Raw genomic sequence first — 17123 nt, forward strand, 5'->3', positions numbered from 1 at the left:
ATCCATCGTCTAATCTATTGTACATCCAAGCTTTATTCATATACATTGTAACCTTCTGCGAAGACAAATTTTTATTGCATATAAATGATATGTTAAATTGAACGCACACATTATTTAAAATATTTTTAATCACTTATACTTTATCCTAAATTGAGGATAATACAAATGACAATATTTGTTAATATAATCCCTAAGTTAATTTTGTAAGAACCACCTCACGACTTAATGCTTACAAATTATAACTAGTTTAGATTATCTAGATACTAGAAGTGGAGATCGAACATATTAAGTTTGGTGAAATATGATGCCTCAATTGTTAGTTAATAAGCAAATTAATAGCATGCAGCAATTGCATTAGTTAAACAAAACAATGCAGGAGCAATTGCATTGTTGCACACATGCCTCTATTTTATCAATGTATGAGAAAATTGACAACGTTCCATACTTCAATCCCTTTCTATAAAAAACCCCAAGCAATCTTATGTCTGCTGAGTTAAATCAACTGAAGCAAACTTAAAAGTCTCTTTTCAAAATGGGTTCATATATCTAGTAATACAAGACTTGGTCTTTGGTTGAACTAGTATCTACGAAGTATTTTTTTAATCATCTTGATGTTTCATCATGTGATGTTCCTATATGGTAATAGCTATTACCATACGGACTGTTTTCAATCCACTTAACAATTAAGCCCCATATGATATCTTTGTTGCAGGTTGAACAAACATGGGATGGTTGAACAAACAGTTACAGAAACATTGCAAAACTTATGTTCATTCACATGATTGGTTATCTAACACATTTTGTTCAAATGGAAGCTGATAGCTTCTGCTGGATTTCCTGAGAAACAAATTTGTTACCTAGGCCTTTTGTTTCTTCTTGATGAAAGACAATAAAGCTCCCTAAACCCTAAACCCAAAAATATAGCTAGGTCTTTTGCAGTAAATGCAGACTTAATAAAAAATATAGCTTTTGATGGTAAGCATTGAGCATACTAACAGGCAGTAAATCCAACATAGCAAAGGCAGTAAATCCAACATAGCAAAGAGGAACGGATTTACCGCTAATAGGAGAGAAGGCCGGAGAGATAGCTAGCCAAGAGCAGCTCGCCGAGAGGAAGTCACGATGAACTCGCCGCCGGTAGGAGAGATGGCCGGAGAGAACCGAAAGAAGCTCGTTGGGAAGCCGAAAGAAGCTCGTCGGGAAGCCGAAAGAAGCTCGTCGGAGGAAATCGACGGCAATATGCTCACCGTCGGGAGGAGACACGACCGGAACTATCGTCGGGACAAGAGAGGTCACCGAGAGAAGAGATAGCCGGAAGAGATGTCGCTGGAGAAGATTACGCGAACGCGGAGAAAAGAGGGGACGGGGAACCCTAAATCACGATTTTAGCGTCGGAATATTAACTCCGTCGCTGGTTAGCGACGGAATATTTAATTCCGTCGCTAACTAGCGACGGAAAATTAATTTCGTCGCTAACTAGCGACGAAAAATTAATTTCGTCGCTAGTTTTTAATTGCCGACAGCTTTATTTTATCACGCCTTTAGCGACGGAATTAATATTCCGTCGCTATTCCGTCTCTAAATAGCAACGGAACTTTAATTCCATCGCTATATACACGGAATTAGCGACGGACCTTTAATTCCGTCGCTAAAGTCGTGACTAGCGACGGATAAATTAAATCCGTCGCTAATTCCGTCGTTATTCGGTGGTATTTTTATGGTGAAAGTTTAAAATTTGAAGTGCTCAAAGATCATTATATCTTGAGAGGTGATTATCGATAAACCATAAACACTTGGACAGAGCACTATCGTCTTAAAGAAAGTAGGTTCGTGCCTTCGCCTTGATCTTAAAATTTTTATATGTAGGAATAAGCTTACCCAAAGGGCATGTCGATATCTGAAAGGATAACTCAATGACTGACTAGATTACATTGGTAATGATGATACCAAGAAGGGTATTTATTATCCAAAGAAATGCTCCTAAGTACTCATCAATGCCATCCCCGATCATCAACTCTAGCATTAACATTCCCTTTAACTATTCTGTTTGAACCACGCTTAAAACTACTGAATCTACACCCTTTATATTTTGCTTAATCCTCTTGTGATAGTTAAAACAAAACAGATCTTATGTTGCAACATTTTATGTTGGATTGAGAAAGTGGTAGAGGGTGGGGAGAGAGTGAATAGCGCGATTTGTATACGTTTAGAAATCATTCAAAGTAGTGCAGTTAAAGTAAAACAGAATAAAGATAAGCACTCAAATATACTTTTATTTTTTACTTGGTGTTGGGTTGCAAAGGTGCAAACATAGTCCCACATCTAAAACACATGGGAAAGATCATTGGTTTAAAAGGATGGAAAGTATCTCCATTGGTATGAGGCCTTTTGGGGAGAGCCCAAGAACAAAGTCATGAGGGCTTAGGCCCAAAGTGGACAATATCATGCAATTGTGGAGATACGAACATCCTTTTGGACCCAACAATTGGTATCAGAGCGAGGCCGCTCTTCATCGGACTAACCGTCGGATGAGCCATGATCCGGATCTAACCATGTGGGTTGAACCTTAAAAATAAAGGAAGTAGGGGCTACCGTGTTGGAATCAAGAGGACCAGACACCGGGCAGGAAGTCCTAGTAGGTCGGGTAGACCGAGGAGCAGGTCGGGTAGACCGAGGGGCATGAAGTCCTGGTTGCGGCTGGACAGGAAGTCCTAGTAGGTCGGATAGACCAAGGGGCATGAAGTCCTGGTTGCGGCTGGGCAGGAAGTCCTAGTTGGTCAGGTGGACCGAGGGGCAGGAAGTCCTGGTTGCGGCTGGGCAGGAAGTCCTAGTAGGTCAGGGTGGACCGAGGGACAGGAAGTCCTGGTGGGTCGAAGATTCAGACATCAAACAGAGGCTTTCCGTTTGAGGGGGGGGTCTGTGGTCCTTTGTTTGAGGGGGGATTGTTGGGTTGCAAAGGTGCAAACATAGTCCCACATCTAAAACACATGGGAAAGATCATGGATTTAAAAGGATGGAAAGTATCTCCATTGGTATGAAGCCTTTTGGGGAGAGCCCAAGAACAAAGTCATGAGGGCTTAGGCCCAAAGTGGACAATATCATGCCATTGTGGAGATACGAACATCCTTTTGGACCCAACACTTGGCTCATAACCTTTGGCTACTATTCCAAGCTCGCAGTCACTTTGACCACTTTCGTTGGACAATCACTATTATCCTTCTTCTCGGAAGAGAAGAACATTCATTTCTTTTACAAAGATAGGGTTCAGTAACAATCTTACCAACCCTTAGAATAAATTAGTATGGAAAAAATGAATATGAATACAACAAACTACATGTTATCTAATGCTAGCCTCATTTGAACTCGTAGCGGCATCGCATCGTTGTTGCATTGTTGAGGCTTGAGCGTAGCAGAGTTTTAATGTAAGATCGTTGGCATATAATGGAAGAAGAGAAGTGACAAAAGTGTTGTATGTGGAAAATAATGGATGATTGTTTGAAAAAGGGATTTAGAATGTTTCTAAATGGCCCTTGATGACAGGATGACCCTTAGCTTTAAGGGACCATAAGCAGGGTAATTAGCCTAATGACCCTATGGTTTAAAGGCCTTATTAAGGGATACCCCTTATAAGGGATAGCTCAAAATAAAAATAATGATTAACCATGCTCGAATAAAGGAGCATGATGGGTTAAAGACTTGGCAATAAAGAGAAGGATAAAAAGAAAAAAAAAATAAATATAAATGTGGAGGCGCCAGGGATTGATCCTTGAACCTCCAACATGATGCAAGCCAAGGTTAACCAAAGGAGATGGAATGATTTAATGAGAGAAGGATGGGGAACCATCTAGCTAAATGTTAGGGAGTAGGAAATCATAGGGAAGAGTTTTGGAGGGAGTAGTTACTAGGTGGTTATCCCCCACTACTCCCATTCCCTCCTCCCTAAAGCTCTATAAAACCATTCATTTGCTTGTTTTTTTCTCTTTCCCTCACTTGGCCGAAACTCCTCCTTGTGCTCCTCTCCTCACCGAAAACTTTTCTTCCTTCCTCTCTTCTTCCCACCGAAAACCTCCTTCTTCCCTTCCTTGGTGGCCGAAAGCTTCAAGGGAGAAGGCTCCTTCACCAAGCCAAGGGAAAAGGAGCAAGGGTTCCTTGGTGATCGGAAATTTCAAGAGGAGAAAGGGCTTCTTCTTCTTCTTCTCCTTGGGTGGCCGGAACCTACAAGAGGAGAAAGGTAAAGGTTTCCCCTCTCCTCTCATCCCCTTCTCTTGGTGGCCGAAAGTTGAAGAAGGGAAAGGAGACACCTCCACCTCTTGAGTGGCCGAAGGTTTCAAGGGGGAGAAAGCTTCTTTCTCCTTCTCTTCACCGAGCAAAAAGGAAGAGCAAGAGGAGAGCTCTTCTAGAGGTCTAGAGGGAGCACCAAGAGAGGCTAAAGGCTCTACGAAACTATAGTTTCTTCTCGTTTTCCTTTCGGGTAAAAAGGCCCTAAAGCACTGTAAGTTTCCCCTCCCCTGCAACATGATTGTTTGATAGAAGCCTCTGATTGAGTAAATTTTGTAGCCAATAGTTTTGTATTTACAAAATATATTAATTCTTATTTACTGCTAAAAAAATCAAAAGACAACGCTTTTAAAAACGTTGCAAAAACCCAAGCAATTTGTAAAACAATTACAACGCTTTTTAACCGTTGCAAAATGTGTTGTCATACCTATTAAAAACAACGTTTTTAAAGCGTCGCAAAAAACGTTGTAATATTTACAACGCTTTTTCTGCGTTGCGAAGGTGTTGTCGATGTTAACAAAGACAACGCTTAAAAAGCGTTGTCGTTGAGGGACCCCTTTTACAACAGGGCCTCTTACAACGCTTTTTACCCCACAAAGACAACGCGTTTTTCGCGTTGTCTATTAACATTTTTCTAGTAGTGGATACACTACATGAAAAATATAGCATGAAACTCAACATAACACACTCCATGCAGTGGATCCCACATCCATGCAGTTAAGTGTGTCATGTTGAGTTTCATGCTATATTTTTCATGTAGCGTATCATTTTTCTTAATATATACAGATCACATTTCATGTAATTTTCATGTTATATATTCACATCCTGATTTATGTCATTAATGACATTAGTATTGTGATTATTATTAGGGTTTGTTACAGTCATATTATAGTAGTCATGATCTCTTTAGTTTATAGCAATGAAGTTAATGGACTAAATTACTTTTTTAGTGGTATTCTTTACCTATAAAGTTTGCCATTATTGTTGACGTCAATTAAGGATTGTTCGTATGTTATATATAAATCACATATAACTCAAGTGGTAGATTGTTGGATTTTATCTCGATATTCGATGAGCTACATGTATTTGTGGCATGCATGCAAATTTATGTTATTAAGAAATAAACCCATTAAGTGATCTAATTAATAGTTATTGAGAGTTTGTGTTATTGGATGTGAGTTTACATGTGTAAAACTCGTTAACCATCAACCTAATTATTGATAGCCTGATAATGGATTGAGTTTATTATAAATAAGGCATGGTCCTTATAGGCTTATGTATTCTGTCAGATCTCTTCGTTTCCTATTAATGAGGAGAATACGACGTGTCACTCTAACTCTTACAGAGGATCTGCCTCTTTGCTTCTCCTTTTGAAGGATCAAAATTTCTTGGACGACGAGTATTCCACTACATTCAAGTCCTATTTATTTTGACCATCGTCGTCATTTCAGTTTATTAAATCGCCACTATAATATATTGATATAACTAGATCTTGTATGTTTTCTATTTCATTGAATTCATAAGATTTAAAATTCTTGTTAGTTCTTCACAAAAGAAAGCAAAGAATGCAACCTAACTCCAACAACAAAGAACTTATTACTCAAACCAGTCACAGTATCTTTCAAGGAAGGTTTTCGACGAGGCCGAGCTTCTGGCCTTTGCTGTAAGGGCAGAAGCTCGTCCATCAAATAATCAAGAGCCAGTCGCTGAGGACCAGAAGCCAGAAACTGCCAAGTCACAGATCACACAGGCTTTCTTTTCTTTGAGAAGAAGAAGAATGGTGATTATCATGTTCATGTTCATGTGGTGAAGCAGATATTGTAAATGTATTGATGGTGTCGAAATGTCCAGGTTTCATAATTAATCATAATAAAATTATTTTAGTTTGATCAAAATCATGTATTGTTGGATTAAGATACTTTTATCAATTTGACAAGCACTCTTATATTTAAATAATAATTCAATTAAAAATTTAAAATGTCATCTATGATTTATTGTTTGAAGAAAATGAAAGACAAAAAAACAAAAAACACATGGTGTGGGGATCGATTAATTACTGATTAGACAGTTCGTACAAAATTGACTTGGACTCACGCAGTCAATGACGCACTGAGTCCACATGAAACTGGTTTTGCTATTACTAATGAACAAAATTAAATTAATGGATGCGAAAAATTAACTTTGAGAAAGATTTTCTTTTATAGTCTTCTTCTTCTTTTAATGCGAAAAAAATTCTCATTAATCTCGTGTTCATTTCTAAATCTTTCTTTCTACTTTTTTGGCCTCTTATTCGATTTCTTTAGCCTCACGTCTCTAAATTATAGTTTTTTACATTTTCAATTTAATTAGCGGATGAGACAATGTAGAAAATTCAAAAAAGGGAGGTAGTGAAACTTGAGGAAGGGAGGAGGCAACATTTTTGATTCGTAAGAAAAGAAAAGATCGATAATGATTGATGGATCAAGGAAGGATGGAAAGAATATGCCGCCTTGTAAGTCATCTATGGCGACAATAAAACTATCAAAATTCAATGATATCCGTGTGATCAAACATGAATCTAAGAATTAAATCCTTGTCTGAATCCGTCTCTAATCTAAAGCAACTAAAGTGATTAGTGTAAAGAAAAATATAGAGCACCCATTTTATTTTTAATCTTTTTTGCGATGCAAAATCAACGGAAACTTCAGATATTCAAAGAAAAAAAAATTATCTAGCCAACCTTAGGTATCATGGCCGACAAAGATCGGGGAGGCAATCAAGGACAAATTTAGGAATTCGAGTTGGACGGGTTATAGCTCAAGACAACCCCTTGCTTGGATCTGTCTGTGCGTGTTATTATAATAAAATTTCTTCTATGACTACGAATAATTGTTTGGTTAATAGTAATGAGTTCCCGATTTTCTGGTAGTCTGGGAAACTGACTACGACCACCTCCAGAGATGTAGCTACTGGAATTATCATTTTTTGTTAATAGTAATGAGTTAGTAAAGAAGAGTTAACTTTGTCACTCCTACTACAGACGGAAAATAGCACACGCAATATGGTGGAAAAAATCTTATATACCTAAACAAGCATATACATGTATAATGTATTGCGAGCTCTACAGCCGAAGAAATTGAATAGTCAAAATAAATGTAGTATCTTGTATTAAACAAAGCATAGAATCCGGCTCTATAGAACTCTCATGTGTAGATCAAAATATCTGGTACTGGTTTTGTGAGACTCCTTGCAAATCTCTTTCGGTGTCCATGAAGATTGCTCGCCAAAAGTCTATATCATCGTCGCTGTCGAATAGGTTGAAGTAGTGACTTGGACTCGCAGGGGTTTCTACTGTTGTAAAATCCAAGGACAATGTGTCCGGCCAAAGCCTCTCGATCTCTCCCTCTTCGCCACAAACGTTAACATAATTGCAAGTGCTAATCTCTGTATTGACCGTCGACAAATCAGAGAAGTCGCTATTCGATCGGTCTATAGAGGTTTCTAGTGCTGTAAAATCCATAGATAAATCTGACTCTACATTGAACTCATCCTCCAATTTGCTGCCGATGCGATCGCCAAGGCTAGTCTCCACGGTCATTGTCGACGAATCAGTGAGACACGAAGCAGAGAAGCCACTGTTGGACCGATCAAGTGGCCTTGAGCTCTCTTTCTTTTGCTTCTTGATCTTCTTTGGTCTCTTCAACGACATGTTTGGATCCATGAGACGCCTCTTCAAGTTGGTGTGCCACACGTTCTTTATCTCGTTATCGGTTCTCCCCGGTAGATTCTTAGCGATAGCAGACCACCTATAGCAAGACCAATTGCATAAGAATACTTCGAGAGAGAGAATATAATATATATATTCTCAGTACTGCTACTTTGGCAAACTCGATCGTACCTATTGCCAAGCTCCCCGTGCAATCGGATGATGGTCTCCTCTTCTTCCCTGGTGAAGTTTCCTCGCTTTATATCGGGCCGCAGGTAGTTCATCCACCGGAGCCTACAGCTCTTTCCGCACCTTAACAAGCCTGATCGAGCAAGCAAATTGAATGCACAGAGTAATTAAGTAGCTAGTTCACACACACACATGCATGCATATAGATGAATTGCGATATATATGATCGATATATACTACTACTCACCGGCTTGTTTAGGCAGAGCACGCCAATTGCCATGGCCAAAGGTGCCAATGTGATTCACTAAAATTTGGTCTTCTTCGGCTGTCCATGGCCCCCTGTTGAGGCCTATCTTCTGGCAGCAAGGAGCTCTCACCATCTTCTCGGTCTATCGACCTTCTTCCTCCTTGGTTTCCTCTCTGTGCAGTGGCTGCAGTATGCATAGGGAGATTTATTTATACAGCACAATTGGCAACGTGAGGGAAATGACCAGCCAACTAGGGACTATCACGGCAGCTTCCTATGGAAGGGGAAGGGCTTGGAATTGTCGTCTCCTTTAATTTGCTCCGCTGAATGTGCAAAATATATAATAGACAAAATATATGTCACTTGCAAGCTGTCATCATCACTCTCTTGGTTGAGTGAGAATTATGGTCCTAGTCGAAACTAACCAACATCGCCTATTGGATGTTGAAAAATTAATAAATACATTGAAGAGGGACAGAATGACTATTTCACAACTAAATCATCGTTAAACCAATATAATATTCACATATATCGTGCATGCTTGAATTCGAAGTGGCAAAATTGTTCGAATCCTGGCGAAGTCATACAATACCCTTCTGCGTCGTGATCAACTGCAGTTTCCTGATTTACCTCCTCACAAATGGTCGTAGGGCCGATCGTATGAGGCTGTTAAGGTGGCGGATTCCATCTTTTACAGAAGAAGTGACAAAATTAGAGTTTCATATCCCCTTGCCTATTGGCCCATTGTCCCCGGGGCAATGGTGCAACGGTAGGACATCCGGATTGTAACTTAGGGACCTGCGATTTGATCCCTAGATACGGCGTATTTGCAGGAATTTTCCTCCAAATGGGGAATGCAATCAAAAGGATGTTGGGTATCTGGATTGGCCGCCGTATGCGCTTCCCGATTTACCCTGGTGGTCGGTGGGAAACTTCCGTGGGACCGGGCTGATCACTCCCAGAGATGTGGTTACTGGAATTATCATTTTTTTAAAGTTATTCTCTCTCAGAGATAGAAGTGGCTATTGAAAATTTAATTTCCCTAATCAAATTGACTAGAGATGCGATGACTATATATTTCGTACGTAGACTACCATAAATTAATTTTTTGAGTGAATAAAAAATTAATATATAGTGAAGGATTGATCCAATATGATCGAACAAAAATTTTGACATGCACACAATCTGGATTAATAGAGGCAAATACATGAATACTAATTCAAATATGCATAAATATTAATCCATGTGGAATCCTTAAGGGAGTGTGAAATCAAAATAATTTTTAAAATTTGATTGCAAAAGAATTAATCAATAAATGAGAATTAATTAATAGATATATTGATTAATTGAAAAGATTAATCAATTCGTACGGCTGCAATATTAATTTGATTAATTAATATTTATATAATTTTTTATTAATTAATTAATATTAATTAATAATATTTCACGTATCATTGATTCATTAATTAATACATATACATGGTTGTATTGATTAAAAGACACACCTTATGTCTTTTACCTCCCAGGAAAAACCCTTCACCAGTTAGGAGTAATCCTTCATCATTGGAATCCACTCATTCCATTCAAATCACTTAATTCAATTCAAATTGTGAAATCTTCTCTCTTGAGCTCCAAAGTTTTGAAAGTTGGTCCAGGTTTGAAATTTAAAGTATTTCTATTTCAAGACGAAGGTTATTATATCTTGAGAGGTAATTGTCGATAAATCATAAATACTTGGACAGAGTAATATCGTCTTAAAAAAAAAAGAAGGATCATGCCTTCGCCTTGATATTAAATTCTTATATTTTGCTTAATCCTCTTGTGACAGTTAAAACAAAACAGATCCTATGTGGCAACATTTTATGTTGGATCAAGAAAGTGGTAGCTAGAGGGGGGGAGGGGCAGTGAATAGCCCAATTCGTATACGTTTAGAAATCGTTCAAAGTAGTGTAGCGGAAGTCAAACAGAATAAAAATAAGCACTCAAATATATACTTTTATTATTTACTTGGTTCACAGCCTTCAGATGTTATTCCAACTTCATAGTCACTTTGACCACTTTGGTTAGACAATCACAATTAGCCTTCTTCTCGAAAGAGAAGAACATTCGTTTCTTTTACAAGGATAGACTTCAGTAACAATCTTATCGATCCTTAGAATAAATCAGTATGCCAAGAAATGAATATAAATACAATAAACTACATGTTACCAAATGCTAAACTCGTTTGAGCTCGTAGTGGCATTGCATTGTTGTTGCGTTGTTGAGGCTTGAGTGTAGCAAAATTTTAACATAAGAGCGTTGGCATATAATGGAAAAAGAGAAGTGTTAAAAGTGTTGTATGAGACTGTTGTTCGAAGGTTCTTTTATTGACTATTTTAGGCGCCTAGATACCTTTCAGGTGTCTCTGACATGACTTATCCGATTTGACTTGGTGAGTTATCCACCTCCGGGAGCCTGGACTTCTTTCGAGCGCCTGGACTGTTGACATGGCTGCATATAGCTGAAACTCTATCCTTGTCGAATGTATCCTTTCCTGGACGCTTGGATACCTTTCGGGTGCTTGAAATCTGACGTGTCCAGCCCAACTAAAGTTTGTCAATTTAGCCGAACACAAGGCTATCATGGCTCTTGGAAGCACTCAGGGCACCTGGAAGCACTCGGAGCGCTCAAATCTCATTGTTTCTAGCCAACTCTTATTTGTTGCTTCCTGCATCACAGTGTTAGCACAGATATATAAATAGTGTGAATGATAGCATTCTAGCTGTTCGATCTCTATTTTCAATCTCTCATGAAATTTCAAGTTGGACCGACGCCTACGGGTCTCTTTCCTAGAGTGCGTCATCACTACTCCACTCAAGAGTGTTTACCTGGTGTCAAACTTTAATTCACCCGACCTGTTTGGACTTTTACTTAGCTCGATCTTAACCCTCGGGACTTTCTGCTAGACCTCCGACCCTTGATCTCGTTTACACTTTCGTCAAGTTTCCTCGACCCCTAAAGTTTCCTACTCGATGTCCTTGATCTGTCAAGACTTCCACCTAGTCCCTCCGATCAAGACTTCCTTGTCTAACCTCAACTAGGATTTCCTTGTTGTGCTACATACACATTTAGATTAACTCATCAATCCATAAACAAGACTTAACCTTAAACCTTTACCAACATCAAAATATAAGTTTGATTCTGATGTTCTTTGCACCAACATTTTAGACACTCGACTACCATACCCACATATCCAAAAAAAAACTATCTTCAGGATCAATGCCACTTTTCCATTGAGAATAATCTTCCCCTTAATATCCACAATTTGATTGCTCATGTTTGATTCCCACGCTCTTGAATTCCCACTTTAAAAAGGCAACACAATTTTACCACCAGAATTAAGCCTTGGAAACCGTATTAATCACCATAAAATCCATCATCAACCACATCCCATTAGAATGTCTTATAAGGAATACCCTAATTTATCCCCGGCTCCAATTGGATGGTCCCCAATTGACTTACACCATCCTATATTAATCAAACGACCCTCGTATTAGCAACTTCACAATTTATTTGGGAAACTCTTCGAAATCATAGCACTGCTTTCTTTCGCCGCCTTCGTCTCTTCTCCTTCTCTACACTTGGTCGTCTTCTTCCTGCAAGTAAGTCTTCCTTCTCTTCTCTTCTCTTCTTTGTGAGTATGGCATTAAGCTCTTCTTCACGGCTTTGATTCAACACTATGAATTTCGAACTCACCGAACCCGAACTCTCCTCTCTGCGAACCATATTCACCATCCATTCTGATTGCACATCCTCTTCCCCGAACCTTATGATCGTCCTCATCAAACACCCTATGGTTATTCCACCTTCTTTTATGAACACTTACACAATGGACTTTGCTTCCCACTTCACCTGGTTATTGAAGAAATCTATTCTTACTTCCAAATCCCCTCTGTCAAATGCCCCCCAACATGATCCGCCTTCTCTATCGGTTCATCATCATTTTCAATTTCTTCAGCATTCTCTTGAAATCCACTATCTTTCATTATTTTTTCTACCACAAGAGAGCAGAAAATGAGGCTTTCTAATTTATCTCTCGTCCCCTATTTCAATTCCACGGGCACTTTCCACATTGCCTAAACTTTAGGAAATCAATTTTTCTTCCTTTGGCCAAAATCTCCCTTCCTGTGCCCATGGTATAGCAGTCAGAACTCGTCGCTTTAGCCATACCTAGAACTGTTTAGAGGAACAACCTCCTACCAAGAGATAGTCAAGCTTCTAGGTGGTTCTCTCTTCGACATCAACAATCTTGTGGAAGAGGACTTCCTCTGCCATTTTGGGTTGAGTCCCATGAACTTGGGACTTATTGTTCCTATGGGTATGTCAACCAGAACTAACTCTTTATCTGTAATACTTAATTAAAGCTTTATAATTTGTGTGTTGCAGAAGAAAGGATCTAGCAAGCATCTTTAAGCAAACATTTGTGGATATTGGTTTTGAATGGTTTTTGGAATTGAAGTTGCTATTGATACTTTGCAATTATGGTTTCATGTTCATTGAATTTTGCTTGCTGATGGTTGATTGCTATTTCTTATCTCTTTTGGAATTTAAATGTGAAGGAATTGGGTTTGTTTGTAAAGGGAAACAAAAGTTAGCATATTTGGTGGAGTTTTGAGCCAAAATGAAGAAAGAAGTGAAGTTTGTATCAAGGAGGGAAATTGAAAGAGTTTAGACCAGAATTTTTCCATGGATTTGAAGGATGAACAGAAACAAATGTGTTACAAAAGAAATAAAATAGAAAAGAGGGCAAGAGGTCATTGGTTAGCATTTAAGTATATCCATATCTACCACTACCATGCATTTTCTTTAAAGTTCCTTTTCTTAACCTTGTTCTTTCTAAATTCTTATATCATTTGTTTCAGTTCATGATTTGCTTATTGTCTTCAATAATCCTTAATAGGTGTGGATTCAAAAATCAAGAATGCTAGTGGAGAGTAGAAAACAAGCAAGCCTATGGAAGTGCATGAAACTTAAGTTGCTTGAGTGAGCCCTACTTTACTTGATCATGAATTAGAATTAGGGTGAGAGTTATTGATTTATCTACTGAAAGCAACCTTGTGAGATTGAGTGTGGTGCATTTATCTTAACTAGTCATGAAGGATGAAACTTACTAGGTGGTTAACCAAGTACAAGAGTCTAGTTTATGGACTTAAACTTTTGAGATTCTACAACTTTAGATAATTCTCTTTCAATTGTTTTCTAATTATGATTGAGGATGATCTAGGGGGGTACGATAGTAGGAGTTTTTCTTAGTTTTATTGTTTTGGCTTGAGCGGGACGCACAAGACTAAGTGTGGGGGAATTTGATAAGCTAGGGTTTTATGGTATTTTGGTGGTTCAATTTGAGTTTTGTGTGAACAATTAATTGCTTTAATCAACATAATTGAATTGCATTTGTAACGTGGTGTATAATTGGATTATTGATTTAATTTCTATAATTTTGATGGTTAATTTGGTATTAATTGATTTTTAATCTTTGTAGGACTCGAGTTGAACCATGATCGAGCTAATTGGGACTGAGTCAAACCAAATTCTTTTGAACCGAACTTCATGATCAAGAATTGAGTTGATTGGGATCGAACCGGAGTTTAATTGGATGAATTGGGCTGAACTTGAGCTAACACGGGCTGAGCCAACTTGAATCAAGCCGGCTGTGTACAGTGGAATTCAAATCCACGTTATAAAGAGGAACTTCACTGTAGCATCTGTTCGTTCGCCATTTCCACTGTTCATCTTCGTCTCCGCAAGTTTTCTTCCCTGTTTTTCGTAGGTTTAGAGTAGGATCTTCGAGTTTTCTCCTTCCAAAGCAATCTCCAGCTTCCAGAGATCAACTACAAGCCAAGCTTGGGATCAATCGTGGACGGGAATACGCGGCGAGGTTTTTGCCAGATTCTCTGATCCGCGGCGAAGTCCAGCTGAGTTCTTCAGATCCAAACCTATTCGGAGCATTCGAGTCATTCAGAGGCGTTCCTCGAAGGTTATTGAAGGTTTCGGAGCTTTAAATCACCAGCGATTTGAAGAACTTCAGCTGAATCATCAAATCTAGATCAGCTCTGTTCGGTGTTTCGCAAGGGCGTTCCCTGTGCTGATCCGATCCGATCTAGATCAAATCAATCTTAGTTTTGGAGTTGTTTCTTCTGGATTTCTGATGATTGTTATCAGATCTTGTGTGACGGCAAGATTGGAGTTGATTTTGGAAGGGAAGATCCGAGAGTTTTGATTACTGTTTTTTCTGCATTCCTGATTCCTGATTTCTGCTTCTTATTTCCATTGCTGTAATTCAATTTCTGTTTCTGTAGATCTGTTTCATGTTACCTGAATTCGTTGTTTGTGGTTATTCAGCATGCGATATCAGTACTTTTGATTAGCTTTGTCTGTTTCAAATTCTCTTAGTTTCTTTCCTAGTTCAATTTGTTAACAATGTTAAGGTCAACCTCTTGGTCTACAACACCACCCGCCATAACTTTTCAAAAAATTGTGATATTTGATGATATGAAGTCCCTTGCTGGTACTGAGGAGAAGTCTTCAACTACTAACTCTGCTACTACCCCATTTGATGACTTTGATAAGCTACCATACCCTCCTAAAAGGGCACACATTGAAGACCAACATATGTTTGAAACTAGTTCCTCCCGTCATTCTCTCACTCCAACCCTAAACTCACTAGTACTCCCTAAATCGACACCCCCTTCCAAGTCAAACCCACTTCCAATTCTTGTCTCGGTATGTACAAGGCATCCTCTCTGGCATTGGCACATCTAGCACTCTGACAGTCCTAACATTTTACTGGCGAGTGTAGATAAAGTTGAATTTGAAGTCATGCAGCAAGCTTCTCTAACGGGACTGATGGACACAATGACCTCCACCACTAAAAAGGTGAGCTTGTAAGTTCTATATTTCTTCGGACCTACAAACTCTGACTTCTTGGGACAGCTTATAATTACTTCCAAGCTTTATTGAAAGTCATTAGCAAATGAAGAATAGGGAGGTTGAACTTTCAACACAAGATCGTCATAAAAGATATGTTGTAGATGACTGTGTGCCAAATAGAGAAAATATATTGTAGGTGACTCAGGGAGATATGTTGTAGGCAACTCTATTCCTCATAGAAGAGATATGTTTTATGTGACTTAGTCCCAAACAGAGGAAAAAATATTGTAGCGACTTTGTCCTTGACATAGGAGAGATGTTGTAGGTGACTCTATCCCAGATCGAGAAAATATGTTATAGGCGACTCTATCCCTCATAAAGAAAATATATACTATAGGCAACTTTGTCCCTGATGGAGAAAAATAATTTATAGCCGACTCTGTCCCTGATAGAGAAAAATATGTTGGTTGTAGGCAACTCTATCTCTAATAGAGGAATGTATGTTGTAGGCTGACTCTATCCTTGACAGAGAAATTAAACTATAAGTGATTATATCCCTGACAGGAGGAAATATATTATTTGTCCCTAATAGAGGAAATATATTATTTGATCCTCGCACATACAGAAAATAGTCAAAAGTGATCTTTATTTGCAGTAGAAGGTGTGATTTACCAGAATCGTACAAGACCAAACTATTGATCACAACCTGACCTGTTGGGTTCTTGTGTCATACTAAAAATATAAAATACCCAACCATTATACTCGATATGGGTGAAGATGGAGAGTATTCCAAGGATGACCGAGCTACTTTCCCTTTTGGTCTTGTAAGAAGTAAGTTCTCGAGCTCAACTTTTGGTAGATTTTGTAAGTTCTTGAGCTCCAGCTTTTTGATTCTCCTGCAAGCTGCACCTTCTTCCAAACAAAGTCATCCACCCAAAAGAAATGAGGAATAACCTTTTTATTGTAAGCCTAACACATCCGTTGCTTGTATGCTCTGAGCCTTGCTACCGCCTTCTGCCTTGTGTCTATTAGAAGATCTAATTCAACCAGCCTTTTGTCTGCTTTCTCTTCATCATAAGTACTAATCCCTAAATTTCTACCAGAACTACTGCCTCCTCACCATTCACCAATTGAAAAGGAGTCATTCCTATTCCTTCATGCAAAGTAGTCCTAAATGACCATAAGATGCTCGCTAACTCATCTACCCAATTGCCTTCAACATGATCTAACTTAATATTCTATTCACATACTAATTTTCTATTCACCATCTCTTCTTGACTATTACTTTGTGAATAAGCCACAAATGTGAAAGATTTCTTGATGTCGAACTCTTGACACCATTCTCGAAGTCTTCTTCTCTGAAACTGCCTATTATCAGAAACCAACTTATGAGGAATTCCATACCTATACATGATATTTTTCATAGGAACTTAAGAACATCATCTTCTATAATTGTAGTCAGAGTTTCTGCTTCCACCCACTTAGAAAAGTAGTCAACTACGATAAGTAGGAATTGTTGGGATTACAATCAAAGTCCCACATTGGAAATACATGGAGAAGATCATGAGTTTATAAAATAGAAGATATCTCCATTGGTATGAGATCATTTGGGTAAAAGCTCAAAAATAAATCTATGAGGGCTTAGGCCTAAAGTGGACAATATCATATCATTATGGAGATATATGATAAAATTAATGAGTGAGAAATTATCATTATGGAGATATATGATAAAATTAATGAGTGAGAAATTAAGTGAGTTTTTACATCCTTTTCCGTTATGCTTGACCAGTCATTGCTTGAACGGATAGAATCCTA

The 17123-nt window shown here is 38.4% G+C and overlaps 1 protein-coding gene across 1 annotated transcript; it reads right to left on the minus strand.

Moving 5' to 3' along the window:
* Window positions 1-7329: 7329 nt before the first annotated feature.
* LOC141833574 (transcription factor MYB15-like) lies at window positions 7330-8560 on the minus strand. The gene is made up of 3 exons (XM_074721053.1): window positions 8400-8560; window positions 8156-8285; window positions 7330-8063 (listed from the first exon to the last, which is right to left on the minus strand). The coding sequence occupies exons 1-3, from the start codon at window positions 8530-8532 to the stop codon at window positions 7472-7474; spliced, it is 855 nt and encodes a 284-aa protein (XP_074577154.1). The 5' UTR covers window positions 8533-8560; the 3' UTR covers window positions 7330-7471.
* Window positions 8561-17123: the final 8563 nt, after the last annotated feature.

This window comes from Curcuma longa, chromosome 8 (assembly GCF_044706935.1).
Source record: "Curcuma longa cultivar G26 ecotype Majalengka, Jawa Barat chromosome 8, ITB_CL_G26_1.1, whole genome shotgun sequence".
NCBI classification, from domain to species: domain Eukaryota; kingdom Viridiplantae; phylum Streptophyta; class Magnoliopsida; order Zingiberales; family Zingiberaceae; genus Curcuma; species Curcuma longa.